This window comes from Canariomyces notabilis (genome assembly GCF_033297395.1).
Source record: "Canariomyces notabilis strain CBS 508.74 unplaced genomic scaffold N656scaffold_8, whole genome shotgun sequence".
Lineage (NCBI taxonomy): Eukaryota > Fungi > Ascomycota > Sordariomycetes > Sordariales > Chaetomiaceae > Canariomyces > Canariomyces notabilis.
In genome coordinates this window covers 370,169-393,013 of record NW_027041830.1, presented here as the reverse complement: position 1 = coordinate 393,013, position 22,845 = coordinate 370,169, and the positions used below count along the sequence as shown (strand labels likewise).

Sequence of the window (22,845 nt, the reverse complement as noted above, 5' to 3'; positions counted from 1 at the left end):
AGGTAGACAAACCGACAAACCGATTCCCCTTTTCGCCTGCGCCTTCCGCCTGCTGTTTATGATAATGTAGCCTAACAAACGCCAGTCGCAATGATTAATGTGATAAGAGCTTTGTTTCGTGACTCTTTTGTTTCCTTCTTCTCCACCCTTGCATTCGTCGTCTCAAAAGAGTAGTAGTAGTATGGCCGCTGTCGGCCGCTGTCGGCCAAACCACTCACTCTTCCGACTTGACTCGGCTCATTTGTGAATGGGGAATTGGTGATATGTATGTAGACGGGTGATGTAGTAGCCGTAGTCGACCGCCAACCGACAGGGGAACCAAAAGCGGCAAAGGAAACCCGCCGGGAGAGCCAGTGATGCAACCGGCGTCGGGTCCTGACCGAATGATCAGTGGCTCAGTCAATCTCAATAATCTCCACCTCCTGCCGTCTTGCATTGGCGGCTGAGGCGCTGGATGTTGCTGTCCCAGCAAACGACGCAAGAGCTTGGGCTTTCCCTTTGCCCTTGTTGCGCGTCGACGGCAGTCCATCCTCGCCATCGCTGACGCCGTCATCATCGTCCTCCACGACGGCCGACCACGATCCGTCGGCCTTGACACGGATGCATTTGGCCCGCAACTTCCCCTCTCTCTCGAGCTGCTCACGGACCTTGCTGAGGAAGCTATCGATACGTAGGCTGTACGGCCTGGCGTCCTTGGAGCATATCGGACAGCGCCACTTGTCCGGATTCGACGGCTCGACCGTTTTGCAGCCACAGTCGACTTGCCCATGGGAACACTTAATCGGGGGCTTCGACGGCCGCGTGTTGAGCCATATCTCTAGGTCAAAGCACTCCAAGTGCGTGCAGTCTACGCCTCGCGCGGGCGTTTTGAAGATGGTGGAGCTGAACGGATCCGCAAGGTCGATTGGTAAGTCGTGAGCCTCGATGGTGACATCGTCGTCCGGGGAGCTGGATAAACGCTTCTTGATGATTCCCAACGTCTCCTCTTCGGGTATCATGCCAAACGACCTGACCGTGTTTATAATGTTCAGGTGGCTGAGCGTCTCGATCATCTCGACCGCGATATAGCGGTCCAGAGCGCCGCCGGGTTGCAGTTCGGGAAGAACAACCTTGAGAGTGTTCGTGCCGCGGACTATGAAATTGGTAATTTCTGCGGGAAGGTCCTTTCCATTATGCGTATCCCTGCGGATCTCTAGCGCGTTCTGGTTGAACGTCACAAATATGTTGGGTGGCCACTTCACATCTCTTGTTACCCATTGCTGCTCAGTAAGGGGTGAAGACAAGCTGGGGATCATGCAACACCTGACTCGCCATCGTAAAGCGCCGTTGAAGTGCTCAACCACCGGCAACAGGATACCGGGCTGTTTCGATCTAGTCGCCAACAAGGCAAACTGCTCCTCTGTGACTTCGAAGCTGAACTCGTAGATGGCGTTTCTCGGGGTGATCGGTGTCGGTTTGACCGCAAGCGACTTAACAGCTTGGTAGAACCGACCTCTTGCGCCATCCCTCATGACCCGTTTTGGACTACGGACTTCGGCCTGATGTAGAGACATCAGGATTGATTTTTTATCCGAGGGGTCATACGGCCATTCCGGCCGTGTGATTGTGCGTTCTAGCGGCGGTAACAGCAAGTCATTGACCTGAATTGCTGTGTGGCCTGGAAGAATGCCGCGCTGGGCTTGCTGTGCTGTGGCTAGATCTAAGCTCTGGGAGGGCCTAGAAGCAACGGCTTGCGGAGGGTATGGAACACTGGGGCGATTAGCCGCGGGCGAAACCTGTTGACTATCTTGTATACGCCGCATCTGTTGCTGTTGCTGCATTTGATGCATTTGCTGCATCTGTTGCAGCTGCTGGATCGGTTGTATCTGCTGGGTCTGCTGGGGCTGTTGCTGTTGCTGCTGCATCTGGCGTATTTGCTGGATCTGCTGGGGCTGTTGCTGCTGCACCTGGCGTATCTGTTGGATCTGCTGGGCATGCTGGCCCATCGACTGCTGCGCCGTCCCCTGTCGGGCCTGCGATGGCACCGGGTAGGCAGGGTGTATAGGGAAGTTTCCCGACGCTTGCCAATTCTGCAGATATTGCTGCTGGTTGAGATGTTGCCCCTGAAGCCCAAGTAGAGGCTGCTGGTGCTGTGGCAACATAGGGTGGGCGGGTCGATTGCTGCTGGCATCCGCGGCTTGGGATTGCAAGAGTGCCTGGTGATGGTTGGGCATACCCGTCTGCATCCCAGCTGGCTGAGTTGAATTCGAGAGTGCTGTATAAGGATGGCCCTGCATCGACCCTGGCCAGTGAGCCACCCCCGAGGGGCCTGGCTGTGCCTGAGGAAACGGCCCTGGGATAGAATAGGAGGGCAGCATTGGTCGTTGCTGGCTTGAACTGCCTTGAGCGCCAAACGAGGTGTTGATGAATCCTGGCTGTTGGCCAGGCGAGGGCTGAGGGCCAGGTGAGGGGTTGATGAGTCCTGATTGTTGGCCAGGCGAGGGATGAGGGCCAGGTTGTGTTAAGCCCTGAGGCCCAGCTGCTTCGGAGACTATCTGCCTATACAGATCAATCAATTCCCTGTTCCGCATTTCAACCTCGCCCGGGTGGTGCGGGAAATTCCCGAGAATTTGGGGCCCGCCTGGCTGCATGCAATGGCGGTTCTGGTCCTGTTGAAAAGCTTGTTCGATTCGAGTGCCGAGATCGCCGTCTGGTACACCCAACCGCCTCCGACAGGCGGTAAAGATGATCTTCTGTAAGACGGGCGAATAGCAATACAGGTAAGCAAGAAGCTCGTCCACCACAAACGGGTAACCGCGGTGTACGGTTTCGTTGCTCAGGCGATCGTAATTGTGAGCCAACCGGTGTAGGAATACCGCTATTTGTTCGACTTTAGCACCGGGTCCAACCTTCCACATCTCCAAGTCCGTGCTCATTGAGACTGGAAATTGGACAAACCAATTCTGAAGCACTGGTGATATGGAGTCATTCTTCTTAAGAATCATCTGGAGGATGGAAAAAGCTGAATTTATGGTCGTGACCTTCTGTGGGATGACCAGGTGGGCGTCCCGAGGTTGCTGGGACCAAATGCAGAACAGTTGATGAAGGGCTAAAAAGAACATGTCATTGTTCTTGCATGCCTCTCGGAGGATCATTAACCGGGGCTTTTCAATGCTGGGTTCGAAAGACTGTTCTCCCCCGCACGACCGGACAAGCTGATCGATCGACGCAAGCAGATAAGGGCCAGATAGTGGTGCCGCCTGCGGCGAGAGTGGTGGTTGTCTATGAGAAATGGTCAGCAAGAGCATCGCGAATGAAGTATTTGTCAGTTAAACTCACTCTATACGTCGCCGTTTGGGTGGAGGAAGTGATCCCAACGCCAACGATGGCGAAGGAACACCGTTTTGACCCGAGCTCCGACAGTCTCTCTCTAGCGCGGTTGGGCCGCCGCCCTGAGACTGAAACGGGCGGTTGTCGGCGACGGGTGACGGTCCGGTATTTCCCAGTCTCGGAACTTCTTGGGAATATGTTGGACCAGCAATGACCGGGTCGACAACAAATCGGGCTTCGGTGACGGGAAGTGCGGCCGAAGCACTGATCGCAGGTGCCATGTTCTGTGCATCAGGAAGCGAAGCAGAGTTGGTATTCGGGCTATCGAGAGCATTCGACAGGGCTGGGCTCGGCGCATCACTAGGGGCAGGCGAGGGAAGAATAGCCGGTGCAGGCCTGGAGATGGGTCAAGTCAAGTCAGCGAGTTCCATCCAAGACTTTGTTATAACTGTATGTAACATTGGGTCTACCTACTGCTTCTGGGCAGCCTGGCTGTTCTGTCGATTCACAACCGGGCGCAAGGTCGGCACTGTCGATGCGCGACCTGTCATCCATGATGGCTGGCGACCGCCGAGAAAGGCACTAGCTGTGGCATTGGAGGAGGCGATTTGCTGCGGGTCGACAGCAGATGGACGCGGATTGCTGGCGCTGGTATTCGACGGCGGCATGGTACTTCGATTCTACTTTCCACTTGGCCTGCTGGTCGCAAAGGGACTCGTGGCGATGTAGGGGCGAGACTGCACGGCATTTATGGTCAGTTGAGTCTTTGCGAATCTTTGCGAACGCACGCGACGTCGTGGGGAAGCGAGCGACACGCGGGAGGTAGGAGGTGAACGGGACAAGACAGATAGAAACACATACCATCGAAAACAATTTGCTGCCGTGCGAAAATGGATTGGAACAGGCAAGAGATTAGGCCAGGTGCTGCTCAAATACTTGTCTAGACAGGAGCTAGAATCGGATGAAAGGACGCGTTCTAGCTAGGTGTGGCAAGAGCGACTTGGAGTAGCTGGGAGAGCTTGTCTATCTTGTCTATGTGTGTCTGCCCACCACAGTCTTTGCATGTCCTCTTCTCGTGCAGGAGAGTTGTTGCGGTCACGAAGAGAAGGTCCAGGACAATGGCACAAGTTCGACGATGTTCGGCACTCGATGTCGCTATGGGCGCCACATGGAGAGGATTGAAGCGCGCACACACGCAATAACCAAGGATTTCACCAAGTACGGATATGTGTATAGAGTTTAGCAGGCGAAGTCACAGAGGATGATTGAAGTCGGATTGACGTTGACGATCGGTGAAGGGCGAGACTCGAGAGGGTTTGGTCTTTGGATAGTCTTGGACAGCCCGCCAATGGCGGCTCGTTGGGCACGCCTCGTCAGTTAAGGTTGGAAACGCGGCATCTTAATGGTCTGGCTCAATCCCCGGTCCCTCGGAGAGCGCCACCTAGCTGGGTCTATGGCGATACATAAACAACATAACATACCATGCAAACGCGTGGGTGAAAGAGGTGCGGTGAATGCCCGAGCACAGAAAATATCGCATACGGTGCAACCTGCAATTTTGTGCACTCTTGTGCTCCGGAAACGACGGTAAGAATAATCAGTGAAGGAGCGCCTCGGCGGGTGATTTCTTTCAACTGTCCTTCACCGATCTATCCTAGGCTCGCTAGGCTACTCGTGCTGGTTAGCTTCGAGTGCACCCTGGCAGGAACATGTCTCAAACTTTCAATGGCTTCTTTGACGACGTTTTGCCACTGCGGAGTTGAAAGCTATCCATTCCATACTCCAAGCACCTTTCATGGTATCTTGGACCCTCAAATTGTGTAATACGTCCTGCAACAAACATAAGCAATGATGAGTGCATCCCAATCAATGTCACGAAGTTACCTAGGTGACTATGTATGGAATCCGATTTGGATAGTAGCGAGTTGAACTGCAGGCCAGCCCAATTCTCCGCTCCGGCAGCGAGCGGCAAGTGTTCTCGAAGCATCCAATAGGAGGATCTCCATGCCGCTGAGTGGGCCCAGTCTTAACCCAATTCAGGAGTAATTAGTGGGGCGGACGTAGCTTCGCGATACAAGGGAAAATAGAGAGATAAGTAAAAAAAAACCATCAAAAGTTCCAGACCGCCCGGGACAGGAGCATCACCACCGCCGAACCCAGGCCGCAGCAGCAAGCAAGGGAACATGGCAGCAGAAGTGCTTCCCTTGGCACAATTAAAACTGCCGTCCGGGCCCAGTCCCGTGACGGCAGAGCAGCGGTATTGGCGATCGTTCAAGAACCAGAAATCGCACACGTCGACGGCGGCATGGCCCATCTCCCACATCAGCTTCCCCTCGACCGTCGCGGGCGGCGCCGTGTCCAGCTCGCTGGTCGCGGCCACAAAACTCAACGACCTATTCGCCGTTACGTCCGGGCCCCGCGTCGACATCTTCTCCATACGCAAGCGCGAGTTGCTCAAGACCATCGGCCGTTTCGACAGCGAGGCCCACTGCGGCGAGATCCGGGCTGATGGCAGGGTGCTAGTTGCGGGCGAGGACTCGGGCAGGATGCAGGTGTTTGACGTGGGCGGCGGGACAAGAGCCGTGATACTCAAGACATGGCATGTGCACAAGCAGCCCGTGTGGGTGACCAAATGGTCGCCGACCGAGTTGACCACCCTCATGAGCGCCAGCGACGACAAGACGGTCTGCCTGTGGGACCTGCCGTCCAACGAGCCCAGCTGCATGTTCACCGGTCACTCCGACTACGTGCGCAGCGGCGCGTTCATGCCCGGCGGGAACAGCAGCCTGCTCGTCTCGGGTTCTTACGACGAGACGGTCCGCGTGTGGGATGCCCGAGCGCCCTCCACCGCCGTCATGACTTTCAAGCATGCCGATCCCGTCGAGGATGTCCTCCCTCTCCCCTCAGGCACGACGCTCCTTGCCGCCGCGGGCAACGCCATCTCCGTCCTCGACCTCGTAGCCGCCAAGCCACTCCGCCTCATCACAAACCACCAAAAGACCGTCACCACCCTCTCCCTGGCCTCCAACGGGCGGCGCGTCGTCAGCGGCAGTTTAGACGGCCACGCCAAGGTATTCGACACGTCCGACTGGACCGTCGTTGCAGGCTCCAAATACCCGAGCCCCATCCTGTCGCTTTCCGTCATCGCGGCCGGCGCCGCCCAGGAAGACCGGCACCTGGCCGTGGGGATGCAGTCAGGGGTGCTGTCGCTGCGCACGCGTCTCGCAGGGGCAGCCGCCGAGCGGGCGCGTGACCGCGCAGCAGTAGAAGCGGCGCGCGACAAGGGCACCGAGGCGCTCGCGCGGCTCGACGCGCAAAAGGCCAAGCGCAAGCGCGCCGCCGTGACCAACAAGGCCATGGAGCTCCTCGGCGAGAGCGTAGACACCGTCATCCCGACGGCCGACACCATCACCGGCGGCCGCCGGCGCCGGGTCAAGCTCAAACCCTGGCAGCGCAATTTCCGACAGGGGCGGTATGCAGCCGCGCTCGACGAGGTCATTGACATGTCTAGCGCCGAGTACCAGCCCGTGACGGCGCTGACGGTGCTCGTGGCGCTGCGGCACCGGTCGGCGCTGCGCGAGGCGCTCGAGGGCCGCGACGAGATCACCGTTTTGCCGCTGCTCCGGTGGGTGGCCAAGTATATGTCTGACCCGCGGTACCTGAGCATCTGCGTCGACGTGGCGTTTCACCTGCTCGATTTGTACAGCGAGCACGTGAGCGGCAGCGACGAGCTGGCGGCGCAGTTCCAGGCCCTGCTCGGCAAGGTGTCCAGGGAGGTTGAGAAGGCGCAGATGGCGATCCAGACTAATGGTATGGTGGAGAGCTTGATGTTTGGGACTGTGCAGTGACGGGAGGGAGCAGGTTTGGTGCAGGCTAAGGTATGCGGACTGCCTATCGTGGGATCTTGTTGCATTGCGTCGGCGTTACTTGGTTCAGGCTGGGTGGGTATACAGGTACAGAAAAGTGAACAATATCCTGGGATGCATGTACAGTACAATATGTGGTTCTACATGGAATTATACCACTTGCAGGAGTCATACGCCAGATCTCAAGGAGGTTTTATTCTTCAGTTGTCTAGCGGAGGCATCCAACCAAGCATCCATACCCGGCTTACTCGCCCAAGTACTGGCACCTTTATCCTCGTGACGCAGCGTCTCAGTGTTATCATTTCAATGCATAGGCGAGGTATCTATCCCTCATCTCATGATGAAGCAATTAGATGCATCTGTCTATGACCTCCACACGCACTCAGGATCAACCTGCGAAAAGAAGGGAAAACCAGAAGCAAAAGATTCGAATGCGCCCCTTTCCGCCATGCCAGTTACCAGAAATCACGTTACGACCGCACGAGTAAACAAGCAACAAATCCGAACAATTATTATACAAACACAGCCCATGACCTCGGAACCCCGTCTCTATATATCCCCACCTTATCAACTCCCCAAGCCTCCTCGTCATGTCATTCTAACCCACCCTTTTCGTGCATCGTTTCCAAACCCATCATTCGTTCAATAACTCCCCGCATGAGCATGAGCATGAGCATGGGCGTACCCATATCCATTATGCTGCTGGCCATATCCCCCACCACCGCCACCACCATGACCACCGCCAGGACCGACAACGGCATGAGCACCAGCAGCGGCATGGTGTCTCCTGGACGACCTGCCCGTGCCAATATCAATCTGCCTCAACTCCTCCTCCAACGACGACAGTCCCTGGCCGCCGCCGTTACCATACACATCATAGCCGTCATCAAACCCCGTCTCGCCCCTCCTTGCCAGGCTGCTACTATGCAGTTGCAGCGCGCCACTCGTAGCCGACATATTTCCACCCCCACCGCCGCCGCCGCCGCCGCCAAAAGAAGCAGATGATGGCGGCGGCAGAGCAAGGGGAACCTTGGCTGGGAGCGCGGGCGCGGCGCCACGGTTGTTGCTGCTGCTGCCAGGACTGCCGCCATATATGTTCATGTTCTTATTCATGTTCGGGGCGTAGTTCTCGCTTCCGCCGCTGCTACCGGCGACGGCACCATACGAGTCAAATGTTGCTGCGCGGGGAATGTGTCTTGGCGGGGTGAAGTTATCTTGATGAGGCGGGATGGGCGCAAGAGGCGTGACCTCCACGCCGCTGCCACCACCGGCACCACTAGACCGGCGGAAGCCACTCGGTCCCACACCTGGTCCATTCGCCCCCGACATCATAGGAGCCATAGGACCGGAAACGGCCGAGGTAGATTGCCGGTAGGCAGCCTTCTTTTGCAGGCGGTTTCGGCCTGTTGACGAAGGGGAGGGAGTGCCCTGCTCGACATGGTCTGTCGCGGCATAGCCGCTGCTGCTGGGGAGCATGGACTGCGGGCGGCCCCCGACGCGCAAAGGGCGGCGGCCGGAGGATGGAGGCGGCTGAGGGCCCGTGAGGGAAGGGCGGGAGGAGGACGATACCGATGACCCTGGCTTGGGCTCAGGTTCTGGCGCCCAGGTTTCCATGGGAAGGTGGTCCGAAGGATCAACATGGCGCCCGTCATGTGTGATAATCTTGCCGCTTGTTTCGTCATAATCGGGCCGGGAGGTTGTTGTGTCCTTGACGGCGGCGGATGATGCGCTAGGATTCAAGGCGTCGTACGAGTCTGGACCAAACGGGATCCCGGATAAGCGGCGGTCATTGGAAGGCGGCGGTCTTGGGCTGACGGATTTGCGCCGGATTGTGTGCTGATGATTCGGCCCAGGGCTTGCGTCGCGAACTGGGGGGTTAGGGGAGAAGGCCCGCTGTCTAATTACAACGTTGACGCTGGAGGTTGAAGGGCCACTGCCGCGCGTGGCGAGGCTCTTGCTATGAGCTGGAGCAACATTGTATGATGCAGGGGAAACATCATGATTGTATTGAGGCTCCATGTTCCTGCCTCTGGGCTGCGCCTCTACTAAGGCCTGATCGTACCGATGGTCCATGGCCCTGCCTCTGGACGGCGTTTCGACCAAGGCCTGATCGTACAGATGGTCCATGGTCCTGCCTCTGGGCGGTGTTTCAACCATGGCCTGCTGCGTGTACCGCCGCGTCTGGCTGACGCTCTGCTGTCTGTCTTGGTTAATGCGGCTAGAAATCTCGAGAGCGAGATTTGGATCGATTCCAGGCACCAGTGACGGGGGCACCGGAGGGACAGAGTAGACATTCGGGGAGCTATCGGGCTCGGTCCGGTACGTCAAGTCTCCGCTATCCGCATGAGTGCCCTGGGATAACAGCGCGGGCTCAGAACGCCTGCCAAATTCTTGTGAAGAGCCCGGCACATCCCTTTCGAAAGAAGGCACCTGGTACCCGTTCGACCCTTGATGCCTGGGCTGGTCAGGAGGGATCGGAGCGTACTGTGCAGGCGCAGAGCCACCCCTCCCTCCAAGGTTGAGCGGGGCGGGGCTGGCAGTCATGTCGTAGCTTTGGTCATATTGCGCCTGAGACTGGGACGAGGGTAAGCGGCCTACACTCCTCCGGAACGGATTGTTCAGAGCCTCGGGCGATTCGGGCACATCCTCAACAGTTGGCTGCCTGGTCCGATGAGGTATATCAAACCCCGAATCGTACGAGTAATGCCTCGGGGGTGACGGCTGGTCTGTATTAGCATATCCGACGAGCGCTGGCGGTGCAGAGTCGTAGGCTTTGTATGTCGGCCGGCCAGGGTAACCTTCCGAAGCAGAGTGCCGATGAGCTTCATTTCTCAAGACGTCCTGCCGCATGGTAAGGGGTGTTCCCTTAGCGGAGATGTCGAAACCATTGTGGAATGTTGCATTAGCCGGCGGATTGCTGCCAGTCCTACTCCTATGAGCAGGTGGTGGCGGGGGCCTATCATCCCCAGGGGCCCTTGAGTTGTCGGCATGTGCAAATTCATAGTGATCGTTGCCGTAAACAGGCTGCGAAAAGTGCGGGCTGTAGTTCTGTTCGTCGGGCTGCACCCCGTAGCTGTCAATCCGCTCTGGAGTGCGGAACTGCTGCGGCACATCCGCCCGACGGGATGGTGTCCCAAAGTCACCGCTCGGTTGGCGCGTCGGATAGTAATCGGCCTGTTGTTGATAGTACGCTTGGGTAACTGTTGGCGGGTTCGGGCTGTATTCGGGCTGTTGAAGAGATGCTGGATTCGGCGAGTGTCGAGGGGTCGTATCGACTATCTCCGGGCCTGGCGACGGAGTGGTAGAAGCTTTGCCGGTGACCGGGTCCGAGGGCAACGGCCGACGCTTAGGCATGACTCGTGGGCCAGTAGCTGAAGGGCTCGCCTCGGCCTCGGCAGTGGCCGGTGTCGGCTTCGCCTTTACCACGGGCTTTTCGGGCTTGGGCCGAGTGTCGTAATAGGTAATCTCTATTCGCACCTCGCCGGCGTACTTGCCCTTACACCCGAGCTGGTGCCACTGGTCGCTCTGGCCGCCGCCAGGGACGATAATGTCGCGCAGATCGATCCATGCCTCGCCAATCAATTCTGTCTTCTTGTCGTCGTTAAAAACCGAGAGCTTCAGTTGGTAGTAGTCGGGCGAATCATGGACGGTAAACCTGAGCTCTTGGTCCCTGTGCGACGCGAAGGCATTCTCTGGTTAGCTGGTCCTTGTCTTGTGCCGGAGCGGAGGTGGTATGGGCAACTTGCCATTTCGGGGTCTGGCCACCCCGGATATCGGTCGTCGTCTTTCTTGCTTCCTTCCCCAGGCGAGCCGCGCAGTAGGGATCCTGCTTGCCGATTGTTTTGCGGTTGGGCAGGTTTTTGGCTCTGTCCACCACCACGACCAGGGTGCCAATGTCAGGCCCGTCAACACTCATATCTGAGAAGATGCCGGCCGTGTGCATCCCATTGAGCGGGTGGGGCTTTGGCTTGGTCGTCATTTTCGCTGTGTTGGCGCGCCAGGCTGTCTCATGGCCTGGTGCCTGAGGTCGAGTCGGTATTGTTTACTTTGGCGGTCTTTGTTTGCGATGCTATGTACCCCGCGAATCACTGCAGCTGGGCGGGGGAAAAAGCAGAAACAAGGAGCTAGACCATGTCAATTCAGGTCCTCAAAAACCTTGGCTAGTTGAAACCAAAGAGCAAACAAAAAGAGAGCGATGAGGTAAAGAAAGAAAGAGAGCGAAATCAACCAGACTGGTAACGACAACCAAGACTGACCACTGGAACTTGAGCTGATGCCCGCCGCTGCAGGTGGGGGTTGTTGATTGATGTGCAGCCGCGACCCGGCCTCGCTGTTACATGGCATTAGCGTTGGCTTCTCGTGTCAAGAGTGGCTGGTTTGGGGCCCAGGATTACGGTGGCTGGTTCTCTGCTGGCGCTAAACGGCACACAGAAACGGCGGGGCTGGCCACCCTTGCACCACATTGTGGATGCCTGCAGTTAATTACCTTACCTGAATCTCCATGGATTCTGGAATCGATTTTTGCAACTGATTCCATTCCAGACCTGCCCAGCCACTGTTTTCGAGGTCAAACCTATCACATACGAATATGAGCTGCAGACGATATTTTCTCTGTGAAGGACGTGCTCAGTCTGACGAGTTGAGCCAATTGCCGAAGACGGATACCAGTTACGACTGTAGATGTGAACCCAGCTCAAATTGAATTGGAGTGTCCGTGGTCTCCGGTCTCCGTTCTCGCGGGCTCCGGGCCGGGCTTTTCTTCAAAGTTGTCCCACGAACGTTGTTACTAATCCGACCCCTGATCTAATCGATCTTTGCCTCTCTGCGCTGGATTGAATGCGCCTGGCCGCACGACGTCGCTGGCAGGAGTCCTAGGAGAGTGGTTACGTTGCAGGATAACTACTCTTGGGAAGAAACAACGGCTGGGCCGAAACCTCTGCATTTATATGGCAGCTGCCGACGGCTTCGGCTCTCAGGCTAACCCTCCTACAAATAACTGCCTCAGGGATAAAACCAACGGGCAGTTCTTCAGCATGTCTCTCAACACTACCATCCGACCATCCGACGGTCACCAGGCGGGATGCTATTGCTACAACTATGACCTTGGAGGTCAGTGTCCCGACGATCTGAAGCACCGGGCCCGACAGACTCGGACAACAGTCGAGCTTTGACCTTAATACTTCCCCTACGAAAACGCCCATACCTCTCCTCACTTTAATCGAATAAATGCAGCCACCGTCTCCGCTGTTGAGAACCACATCATCCGATACATGCCCTCGCCTTTGCCAGGACCCCGTACATAAGGTAGGGCCTACCATCACCATGGCGAACATGTTAGCTTGGTTCTCCTTTCCGGCCGAGATACGCCTCATGATCCTGGAATTTCTCGCGCGGGAAAAACATGGGTTGGCCTCATATGCTTCAGTCTGCAGAGAATGGGTCGAGGTCATCGAGAAGAAGAACTTTGGCAGACTGAAACTCGGGGAACCTTGCCTAGACGACCTGGAACACATGGTCAGTCGACGAAGGGGGCTTGTTAAGCACATCTGGCTCAACATCGAGCTCCGGCGATACACGTGTCGATGCTGTGACATGGAAGAGTCTCGACCGTGGACTTCAAGCAACAACGCCATCATCACTCGAGCGATATCGAAACTCTTTGGCATCTTGGCTACCTGGAAAGCATCGAGCGGCAGTGGCTTGACCCTGGAGCTTAGCGCACAATCCCCAAGTGACAACCAACATTGGTTCAAGCATTTTTATTTCGGAAGCGAGTCAACCAACGACGACGAGGATGGGTATGCCGCATCCATTCTCGATTCCCAAAATGATGGACTGCATGAACACACTAATTATCCATACCATGACTTGATCGACGGCCGACAGGTCGTTAATCCTAGCGGTTTTGCCGTGCTGCGACTCTTTGAGCGGGTTGGGTTGAATTTCAAGGTAGAACTACCCACAGTCCCCGTCGTGACAAAGCTCGTATTACGTCGGCAATGCCGTCGTCGGTTCGATGGCAAGGCTCTGGGGGTGCGTCTAGAGAAGCTCCCTCGGCTAGAATGTCTTGTCTATGAGCCGTGGCGAGGGTGGCCCGGCGTTAAACAGCGGCGCTATGACGAAGGTAAGCAATTTTGTCAGGGTCAAGCCCTCGTCCTCGCTCGCCGAGTGTGGCCGCTTTCCAACAAATCACGACTCCAGCTACTAATCGCCCGTAACCGTAGGATATCGAGCCATGATCGAAGAGCATCTGCCGAAAGGACTCAACAGACTGTCAGTCTTTGAAGACTACAGCGACGACTTGATCCGACTCTTCAGAGACCGGGAACTGCATGGCAGGGTAGAGCGTGTCCGAACTCCGGAGCCTAAAGTTGGCAAGGCTTTTGCGTATCGAAGCCTCAGCCTCGAGCATCTTTCCGTTTCATTCATGGCCGATGCCCAGCATTTCTTTGAGGCGCGCAAGCCGCGATGGAAATGGAACCGCTTGCGATCCTTGATGCTCACGTCGCGGCTACTCACGCCGACGGCAGACCCCCGGAGGGTTTGCGATCTTTTGGAGAATGCCGGAGTAGCTGCACTTTACATGCCAGAACTGCGCAACATGACGCTATGGAATGGAGAGAGGGGACTGGCTTGCGCATTTCTGTACCGCCGGGATATGGACAGGCCCCCATCGATCGTCTGGCGGGGGACTTGGGTCGTCGACATGGAGCCTCGCGTCATCCAGGCTTGGGAAAGGGCCGCCGCCGAGCATGCAGGTGCTCGATGCACTCTCCGGGTGGAAACCCAAGCTCTGTGTTGCGATTGTGGTACGATCGGCTCGCATGGCGACGCTATCCATCACTTGGACTTGCCCCGCGAAGTGGTTGATCCTACTTGATTGTGGCAGATACGGAGAGAAGAAATGTTGAATCGGAAAATTGGGTTCCCTAGACGAAGACGACACTGAACGACTATCTCGGGGTCTACAATCGCTATAAACCTACATGCATTGTACAAATAAGGACTTCAAAACGGCCGTCCACTACGGCGATGGACGGGGGTATCCGGAGAAACAAGCGCAGAATCCGCCACACTATCCCGCAGTCCAGGACCGCTGCTTCCTCCTTCGCCCTCATCTCGCGAAACCGACGATGCCACGGTGGAAGGTGGCCTGTGGCTGTTCAGCCCCATCTCCCGCCTCCTAGCACTATCATCCACAGCCGCGGGGGTGGCCGGCAGCTCGTAGACGCCGCCCAGGGGACTCTCGATAACCGGAGGCAGCGGTTTTTGTATTTCGTTCCCATCCAACTCCGTCGTCGGCCGAACGATGGTATCGCGGCCATCCAACTCCGGTGTCGACGCACCTCCTGCCCCTGCCTCTGCGGCGGGACTCTCGCTGTGTGCGGTGCCGGATCCCGGTCTGCGGTTGTACTCGGCGGTCGATCTGGAGCCGCGGCCGCCGGAGATGTCGTCGGCCGAGTAGGGCACCGAGCCGTCTTGCGTCGTTGAGTTTGATCCGTGTCGAAACGACGGCGAGTTGAAGACGGGGCCCTTGAGCACCGATTCGTCGGGCTGCAGCGAGTCATGATTCCTCGCCGCTGCGGCGTCGGCGAACCCGGCGGCGAGCCATTTCCGCCGCTTGCGGAGGAGCACGATGGTCGCGGCTACGGCGAGAAGAATTCCGAGGACTACGGAGATTACTATGCCGGCGATGGCTCCGCCGCTTAGGCCGGATGAATTGCTTGAGGATGTGTCGGATGGTCCACCGCCCGTGCCGGCAGATGGGTCGTCCTTGGATGGGATGGTGACGATGTTCTCTTGGGCGCCCTCGTTCCAGACGCAGGCGGATACGTTGAACACCCTGCGCTCGTAGTCGGCGGAGAGGTAACTGTTGGGTGTTGAGTCAGATCTGGCGACGGCCATTTTGCGGGAAAAAGGTTAGGGGTATACGCACGCTTCCTGTAAGAAGGTCCGCCCCAACGTGTACTGCGACGAGCTGTTGGCGCGTTTCAGGGGGAAATAGTGGCTTGTATTCTCGACGAGGGGATTCTCGGCCGTGAGATCGAAGGCGGCGTAAGGGAGGACGATGGTCACGGTGTCACCTCCCGACTTGACGTCGGAGAGCCTGAAGGACACCTGTGCGTTGGAGTCGAGGAGCCTGTTTCTGTGCGTCTCGTTCACCAGATAGAGGCCGGTCTGGCTGTCCAAGGTTAATCCGAAGGCCTTCTCAAAAGCATCGCACGCCTCCGCAGGAAGCCACAGATTCGGGTCTGTCGAGTCGATGTATATGTCGATGGGGTTGGAGAGGAGGGTGGTCGAAGTTGATCCGCTGTAGCTTATGGACTGAAGAGCGACGACAAGGTCCCGGGTCACGTCGTCTGCCATGGTGAAGGATACTGGGGTTTCCTGGAATCGAGAGGTGTCGTAGCCGGAGAAGATTAACTGGCCATATACTTGCTTGAGACCTGTTTGCTTGGGAAAAGGGAGAGTTAGGTATGCGTCTTTCATGCTGACCCCATCTTTACCCCTACTAGTAGGTATCAGCACGTACGATACTTGGCACCGGCTGTGTAACTCCAGCTCAGGCTTGGAATCTTGTTTTGGTCTTTCAGTGTCGTGATGAACGAGGGCGATGAGTCGTTGCCCAGTACGCTGAAGTTCATGGGCTGGTTGTTGAGTCCAAATATGCCCCTGAGCACCATGTCAATCATTGATCCACGAGACCAATCCGAACCGAACCCAGTGTTACTCACAGATAGAAAGGTTCGGGCGTCGCGATGCCGCCCACAATCTGGTTGTCAAACCCAGGCCCTGTGAGTCCGATTCCAAGGTGATCTTCCCCAAACTGAACCCTCTGCTCGTATCCCAGATTCGCCTCGAGGCCGACCCCGTTCTGATTGATTCCGTAAAGGCCGATATCCTTCCAGGTCGAAGAATCGTTAGGGTTGAAGAGGTTACCCCTGGACACGGCGCAATCCGGAGGGACTGTAGCAAACACCGACGTTGAGCAACCCTGATCGGACAAGGGGATCATTGAGTAGGGGGAGGCCGTCGAGATTAGCACCCGTATGTACTGCTCCGGCGTGCCGACTCGGAGGTCGAAGGTGCTCCATGGTCCGTCGTTGCCCTCACTAGATACTGGTTAGTAGGGCGTTGACAAGATACAAGAATGGCACATTACAAGTATTGACTGGGTGGAATCACCAGAGGCCCAGGGCCGGCGGTGGCATTTTCGGAGGAGGAGCTGGTGACGAGAAGAGCGAATACTAAGTGTACTGCTGTGGAGCGCATCGTGGGTGAATTACACATTTAGAATAGTAGGTGATAATGTACATGGACTTTCCGTCGTTGGCTCAAGAAAGAAACCGCATTTCTACGGTTGCCAAATTCACAACAGTCTCAGCCCGAATTTGCGAACAGTACTAGCAATTCGAGGAGACCATCAAATAAAATGATGATAATGATAGGCACGAGGTGTTGATGTGACGAGCTCGAGGACGAGGTAGAAGCCTGCCGAACATACATCTACCATTGAGCCCTGAGGCGGCGAATGACGGCCGGCGATAGTAGCTCCCATCAGGGCAAATGAGAAATTTCTTCTGGTCCATGGGTAGTAGCAGAGTTGAATGCCACGCTGTGACGTGGGGTTGAATGGCTGGACTCGCATCGTGGAAATGCAGACTGAACCAAGGTTGAGGTTGAAGATGGAGACGTCACTCCGCAGCGAACCCCTGTCGTAGGAAGCTACAACAAACAACCCTGCTTGACCAATCACAAAAGGGCTCATGCCATTCTGGGAAAGTCCTCCTTCCCTGTCTCGCCCCCTGCTCTTACCAGGACGTCGGTTCTGGCCCTTTTGCCCGTTTTCTGGTTCCTGGTTCAGTTGCAGTGGCTAGGTGTATTGCGTCGGTGGTCCAAATGACAGCTGCACGAAAGACATGTCAAAAAACCAGAAACAGGAACCAGAAAGGGGCAATGGCACGACAAGTCGAGCCACTGCAGCAACGGTCCTGTCCCGGGATCCGTAACGAAGAAACCATGATTTAATCCAGGACTGTCATCCGCTTGTGCAGTCGTTCGCTTAAGCTTCAACTATTATCAACTACACTGTACCGGCAGTGCTCACACATTCGTTGCCTTCGCTCGTTCAATCTCAGTCACTGGTGGTCAAGAGTCGACGCCATGTTACCACCCTTCAGAAAACTAGCAGCGTTTGCGCTGTTGGTTCGAGGTATTGAAGGAACGAGGAATCAGGGTACGCATCGTGACCATCTTTGCTAAACTTCATGTCTAATACGAATATCAAGATCACCACGACGCCGATGTCACAACCGTCTATGATCCCACATGCACTGGCAATGTCACCGTGGTTGACACGACAACTGTGCATGTGACTCACTATGTCGATGTGATGGTGAATCGCACTACAACGAACACTGTCTCGACATGCATCACCGAATACACGACAACTACTCTGTTGTTTACCGTCGCCGTCACGGAAACGGCCACGAACTGGACCACCATCACAAATACAGACACGGACTCGGTGACCGTTACAACTACCGACACAGACTCGGTGACCGTTACAACTACCGACACAGACTCGGTGACCATCACGAACACGGACACAGACTCGGTGACAATCACAAACACAGAAACCGACTCGGTGACAATCACAAACACAGAAACCGACTCGGTCACCGTCACCAACACCGAGACAGATTTGGCGACCATCACAAACACCGAGACCGACTCAGCTACCATCACCAACACCGAAACTACAACAACCACGGTGCCGGCGACGGTCACAACGTACACAACGCAAACGATTTTCTCGACTACGGTAGACCCATGCCCGAAATCCTGCAGCATGTACGCATTCCGCCTGAGCCCGAGTCTCCTTTACTCTGCCCGGAACTTTCTTCCTTTGCTGACATGAAGACCCCTGATAGTTCCGCCGAAACGGTCAACTTGTACTTCTGGCCAACCGATAGACCATACACATACCCGTCCACATATGTTGACCCCAAGATGGATTACACCTTGTAAGTTTACCACCGTTTCTTTGTCTCCCCGACAGACAGGCAAGGGGCTAGAAACGGGTATGCTAACAAATAAACAGCACCTCACCATCTGTGTACATGTTCATCCCCACCGCGCGGGGGATAAACACGCGCGGCGAGCCGGCGGGGCCGTCCACGACGGCATGGATGCTGCCTCTGGACCTGTACGAGGTGTCCACCATTGCCCCGGGCCTGGGGGGTAACGTGACGCGCCAGCTCACCCTCGCCGACCTGGGCACCGACTGCCCGCAGACGGCCGACCCGACCGCCATCGCCACCATGGTGGACTCCCGCTGCGACCCCATGCTCGCCGCGCCCAGCCAGGTCCGCTCCTGGGCCTACCCGTGTAACGCCTGCGGCCGCTTCGGCCTGTTTGACCCGCCCTACGCCGTGCCCACCCTCACGGGCAGTCTAGTTGTGGTACCGCCAACGGCGACGGTGACGGCCACGGCGACGGCATCCCCCGCGCCGCCGGTTAGTGTCACCGTACCCGTCACCCAAACCGTTGTCACCCCGACTCCTCCCGCTTCGCCTCTCCCGCCTCCGCCCCCGCCTCCGCCCTCGGCTCCGGTTGACGTCGGCGTTCTCGTCGTGGCCTACTATGCCGCCGACGGCAGGCCGATGGGCACAATCACCAACACGGTCACGGGCATCAGCGGGACTGTTACGAACTCTGTGGTGCTGCCGGCTGCGGCCACGCTTTCTTCGGGTACCATCGGCACTATCGGGACTGATGTACCCGTGTCCAGCAGCTCTGTCGGCTCGGTACCGGTACCGGGTACCGCTACCAGCGGACAGCAGTCCGGACAGGAGACAGGCTCGAGCTCAGGGTCCGGGTCTGCATCGCCTGCCACGACTCGGACGGGCTCGTCGACTGGGTCGTCTGCGGCACAGTCCGGGTCTTCAGCGTCGGAAACGACGTCGGCTTCTTTGACTGCTGCGCCGTCGACTGCGTCGGGTTTGAGGGATAGTGTTGCAGGTAGCCTGGGCGCGTGGTTGATGGCAAGTGCCGTTGTTGTGTTTTTGTGGTTTTGATCTGGTCATGATGTTGTTGGTTGGGTAATTGGCATTATATGATGGACTTGATGTATCTGCTGCTGCCGCGGCCTTGTAATGATTTGGGATTCGCCCTCTCTAAGCGTATTAAGTAACCAAGATACCTTTGTTTATGTTTCATCTTGATAGATTCAGATCAAGAGCAATAATAAAAATATCTAACCGCAATCAGAGCCAGGCTTGTCTGCAGGTGACGTGAGTCAAACAGGTGTTGATATGTGATTGATACCTCATCCTTCAGTTGTTGCAATACGGCGAAAGGAATTCCTTGCCTGCAGAAGTACTGGGTTACCCTATATAGTACAACATTACCTAAGTTGCGTCTGGTGTCAGGTGGGTAGATCCTTCCTCCGTTCTTTCCAAACCTTACGAATTGCCAAACCAGAAGTGTCTCCAGGCTTACCTAGAACTTACGATCTCAGTGCCATCCGACTCCGACAAGCCAGGGCAAAAACTGGAACATGATTCTCAGCTGTAAATCAACATGATGCCCACTGGCCGTTGTTCGTCGGGCCTTTGAGCCTTTAACCCTGTTAGTGCTCCCTTTGTCCATAAACGTGCCTTTCAGTGGCAGAGACGAACACCCTCACGGCCTAGGTATATAGGGGCATCCTCTTGGCCCCCCGTCAAAGTTGTTTCTTCTTCACTCAACAACAGAGCTGAGATTCCCACAGTCGTCGATCTCTTGCCGAACAGCCCAGAGTTTTTGAGGCAACAACTGGATAGTACCAGAAACAATGGCGCGCGGGAACAGCGGCTTTGCGCTAGAAAGCGTACAGCTTGCCTGCTGTCAACACAGGACGAGAAAGGGGAACTTGCATCCGGCCTTATTAAAACTCTAATCCAGGACGAACTTCTCCTAGAAATCATCAGCTCAAAGGACGCCCTTGTAACCGCCAATCGACAAAACCAACAATCAAGAGCTCCTTCAACGCGAATCACCTTTCCACCATGGCTGCACCAGCCGACCGTTCTTCGAACCTGGATGTTGACCAGGAGCTGCTCGCAAGCATTGACTCCTCGATCATTGGCTATATTAGGCAAAATTCCATTGACCTTGACCCATCTGACATTGACTTCTCCCTGGCGCCTATCCCCGAAGGCGATGAAGGCTCGGAGGCTGTTCAAGCCATTGGGCCTGATCAAGGAGCCCACATTGGCCCTGGGCCAGACAGCAGGGGGCACATTCTGATGCCGGATCGGATCTACAAATATGAGTGGAATGTCTATGATCACGCCAATGCCTTCGTCGAAATGTTTATCGCCAGGAATCTCCTGGAGGTGTACGAGTTGAGGCAGCGATGGTTGAATGACAATACCATAACCGGCCCAAAGTGGAAACGGTGGACGGCGCTGAATCCAAAGAACGATTACGACTCTCTTCTGTGTCGAATCATGGAGAGGTTTGCGCCCAGGCCTCTCGCGTGGGGGAGGCTAAAGGAAGACGACGGGTACGACAATCTTCTCAATCATATAGCCGGACTCTTTGACTCCAAGGTTTTCGGGGATCAGTCTGTCTTCGAGCGCGAGCATGTAAAGGCAATTGTCGAGCGTATGCTCGAGTCTGAGAGACCCCTGTTGTCAAGGGCAGCCAGAAAACTCCTAGAGAGGCTGGGGCTGGGGGCCTGCGTCAGGACGAGACGCCCTTGAGGACATCACAGACTCGGAGGATCCCCTGCTTACCTAGTCGCTTTACAGATAGTGACTGATTCACATGCACTAACATTCACACCGCATCGCCTCATAGCCCGCGTAGCCATAGCTAGCTGAATAGATTGTCGACTGCCTATCAACTTATTGAACTAGAGAACTTTTAACCCCGTGATTATGATGAGTTATAGAGAGGTTGGAAACAAATGCCCATGTTGACGGCATGGTCCCGGCTTCCCCCTCGACATCGGAGCCTTTTGCAAGACACGGAGAAGATGAGAATGGTGGATGTAGTAAGTTAAGCTCCCTGGAGAAGGCGGGAGCATGAGCAGGTAGGAAGAAAGTAGGTATATTGTGCCTCGAGGTGACAAAAGGAAGATGGGAGCTTAAGATACTAACAAAAGAGAGCTTGCCACAGACTCAGGGGTTGTCAGGGATCTCTAACAGGGGTTAAGAGAGCCCCACAGACAGTGCCCAGAACTCAACAGAGCCCAGCAGGGTGATCGTCCCACCAGGTAATTACCCTAGGATTTTTCTAGGACTGTCACTAAATACTCTAGGGCGTTGCTTCTCTTATAAGCTACCCTAGTCTAGGCTCAAGACCTATAACGTCATAGGTTGAACAAGGCGAACTAGCTTGGTAGAGCCTCGTCTACATGCTCCAGGAGCCTTCAGTTCTACCGGCTTTGCGCTCATGAAAGGGACAGGAGCAGACTAGAGGCACAGCAATGAGAACCGTTCTCCTGGACTATGGCTCCTGTGCCCAGGGAACTGCCCGCAGTGCTAGCCATACATAAGTATGGTCAAGGTGAGTCAATGTACCCTAGTCAAAAGAGTACAGAGTGATTCTTATCTAAGGCAGGTAGGTACTACAGATACAGTACTCGAACGAAACCGACGAACACATGCAACAATCACTTTGTCTGGGGGGTCTCCACGTCGGTCGGCTGCACAGCCGCCTCGACCGCCTCAGTCGCACCGCCTCCCTCTCCCTCCCCCTTTTCATCCTCTCCCGGGCCGCCAGTCCGGCATCCAGTCAAATGCCCGCAGTCATACTGCCAGTAACAACGGCAGTGGTCGTAGCACCACCAGTCGTCCGACATGACCCAGGAACCGTCGCAAAACGTACCCCAGTTGCCCATGCACCTCTCGGTCTCCCCATGGGTGCAGTTCAGGACCCAGGAGCGCTTCGCCAGCACGTTGGCCGGGTTGCGAGATGTCTCGCTAGCGGGCGAGCCAACGGGTGCTGCGAGCAGCGGCCGAGCGCTCAGCGCAAGGCTGACGAGAAAAAGTGCGGCGTTGGTGGTCTGGGTTGAGTCCGCCTGGGTTAGCGTCTGGTTCCGGCACTGACAATGTGGTGGGAGATGGGCTAGGGAATTCGAATGCAGACGAAGATACCTTACCTTCATTGTTTGCGCACAGAGGGTGGTTCTCAAGAACGTCAGCCTATCGTGGCCGTTGATATCCAGCTGGATTTCTTCAAAGAGATGGCGGTGGATGTTCGACCTCGGCAACTCAGATACCGCAACTGGAGAGACGGGTCTGATACTTATACCTCAAGTCTGGACCGTCATCGCCGAGGCATTGCGACTTGGGCAGCGCCAACGTGTAGGACCTGTTGGAGCAATACTTGAATCGGGAATCTGCCGCCCTGTGCCTCGCCTTGGCAATATAGTTGAACTTCGACCCAAGACGCACGGCGAATCAAAGGGCTATGTTGAGCATGCAGGAACGACGTGTTGGGCCTGTTGGCTGCAAGACAGAGCCTGCGGACTTGAGTCGACGATCGAATGAGGAGCCTCCCATCAAAGGCGGTTGGACAGCGCGCGCATCATGATGAGCCAGATCCAAATGAAAAAGGGGCCTTTGAGGCCTGGGTAGTTGATGCAAGAAGTTCCAAATTGGTGGTCTCGGTGTTG

General features: G+C 56.0%; 8 protein-coding genes across 8 annotated transcripts; 4 read left to right on the top strand and 4 right to left on the bottom strand.

The window, feature by feature from the left end:
* Positions 1 to 395: 395 nt before the first annotated feature.
* On the bottom strand, positions 396 to 3,977 carry N656DRAFT_797333 (uncharacterized protein; the record flags this gene model as incomplete). The annotated part of the gene is made up of 3 exons (XM_064817622.1): positions 396 to 3,261; positions 3,319 to 3,705; positions 3,784 to 3,977. The coding sequence occupies 3 exons, from the start codon at positions 3,975 to 3,977 to the stop codon at positions 396 to 398; spliced, it is 3,447 nt and encodes a 1,148-aa protein (XP_064671034.1).
* A 1,453-nt stretch (positions 3,978 to 5,430) lies between these two features.
* On the top strand, positions 5,431 to 7,420 carry N656DRAFT_778233 (WD40 repeat-like protein). The gene has a single exon (XM_064814971.1). It carries the CDS (start codon positions 5,493 to 5,495, stop codon positions 7,155 to 7,157), a length of 1,665 nt encoding a protein of 554 aa, XP_064671033.1. The 5' UTR covers positions 5,431 to 5,492; the 3' UTR covers positions 7,158 to 7,420.
* On the bottom strand, positions 7,421 to 11,449 carry N656DRAFT_778232 (uncharacterized protein). The gene is made up of 2 exons (XM_064814970.1): positions 10,922 to 11,449; positions 7,421 to 10,845 (listed from the first exon to the last, which is right to left on the bottom strand). The coding sequence occupies exons 1-2, from the start codon at positions 11,152 to 11,154 to the stop codon at positions 7,818 to 7,820; spliced, it is 3,261 nt and encodes a 1,086-aa protein (XP_064671032.1). The 5' UTR covers positions 11,155 to 11,449; the 3' UTR covers positions 7,421 to 7,817.
* A 1,048-nt stretch (positions 11,450 to 12,497) lies between these two features.
* Positions 12,498 to 14,055, top strand: N656DRAFT_797330 (uncharacterized protein; the record flags this gene model as incomplete). The annotated part of the gene is made up of 2 exons (XM_064817621.1): positions 12,498 to 13,299; positions 13,400 to 14,055. 2 exons carry the CDS (start codon positions 12,498 to 12,500, stop codon positions 14,053 to 14,055), a joined length of 1,458 nt encoding a protein of 485 aa, XP_064671031.1.
* Positions 14,056 to 14,786: 731 nt separating this feature from the next.
* On the bottom strand, positions 14,787 to 16,379 carry N656DRAFT_681470 (acid protease; the record flags this gene model as incomplete). The annotated part of the gene is made up of 5 exons (XM_064810559.1): positions 14,787 to 15,045; positions 15,112 to 15,622; positions 15,709 to 15,848; positions 15,911 to 16,288; positions 16,339 to 16,379. Coding segments are annotated over 5 exons (1,329 nt in total), but the record flags the coding sequence as incomplete, so codon positions are not given.
* A 726-nt stretch (positions 16,380 to 17,105) lies between these two features.
* N656DRAFT_844372 (uncharacterized protein) lies at positions 17,106 to 19,372 on the top strand. Its single transcript, XM_064819139.1, has 4 exons — positions 17,106 to 17,412; positions 17,465 to 18,029; positions 18,110 to 18,202; positions 18,280 to 19,372. The coding sequence occupies exons 1-4, from the start codon at positions 17,340 to 17,342 to the stop codon at positions 19,253 to 19,255; spliced, it is 1,707 nt and encodes a 568-aa protein (XP_064671029.1). The 5' UTR covers positions 17,106 to 17,339; the 3' UTR covers positions 19,256 to 19,372.
* Positions 19,373 to 20,215: 843 nt separating this feature from the next.
* Positions 20,216 to 20,926, top strand: N656DRAFT_844371 (uncharacterized protein; the record flags this gene model as incomplete). The annotated part of the gene is made up of 1 exon (XM_064819138.1): positions 20,216 to 20,926. Exon 1 carries the CDS (start codon positions 20,228 to 20,230, stop codon positions 20,924 to 20,926), a length of 699 nt encoding a protein of 232 aa, XP_064671028.1. The 5' UTR covers positions 20,216 to 20,227.
* An 805-nt stretch (positions 20,927 to 21,731) lies between these two features.
* N656DRAFT_619382 (uncharacterized protein) lies at positions 21,732 to 22,482 on the bottom strand. Its single transcript, XM_064810336.1, has one exon. The coding sequence runs from the start codon at positions 22,333 to 22,335 to the stop codon at positions 21,841 to 21,843; it is 495 nt and encodes a 164-aa protein (XP_064671027.1). The 5' UTR covers positions 22,336 to 22,482; the 3' UTR covers positions 21,732 to 21,840.
* Between the last annotated feature and the right edge of the window lie 363 nt (positions 22,483 to 22,845).

Bases quoted from the DNA above. Each gene is read 5' to 3' on its own strand.
- N656DRAFT_778232 (XM_064814970.1), bottom strand. From the start codon at position 11,154: ATGACGACCAAGCCAAAGCCCCACCCGCTCAATGGGATGCACACGGCC. The intron at 10,846-10,921 runs GCAAGTTGCCCA...CGCGTCGCACAG, and splicing joins GGTGGCCAGACCCCGAAATG to GGACCAAGAGCTCAGGTTTA.
- N656DRAFT_778233 (XM_064814971.1), top strand. From the start codon at position 5,493: ATGGCAGCAGAAGTGCTTCCCTTGGCACAATTAAAACTGCCGTCCGGG.
- N656DRAFT_844372 (XM_064819139.1), top strand. From the start codon at position 17,340: ATGTTACCACCCTTCAGAAAACTAGCAGCGTTTGCGCTGTTGGTTCGA. The intron at 17,413-17,464 runs GTACGCATCGTG...ACGAATATCAAG, and splicing joins TGAAGGAACGAGGAATCAGG to ATCACCACGACGCCGATGTC. The intron at 18,203-18,279 runs GTAAGTTTACCA...ACAAATAAACAG, and splicing joins CCCAAGATGGATTACACCTT to CACCTCACCATCTGTGTACA.
- N656DRAFT_619382 (XM_064810336.1), bottom strand. From the start codon at position 22,335: ATGAAGGTAAGGTATCTTCGTCTGCATTCGAATTCCCTAGCCCATCTC.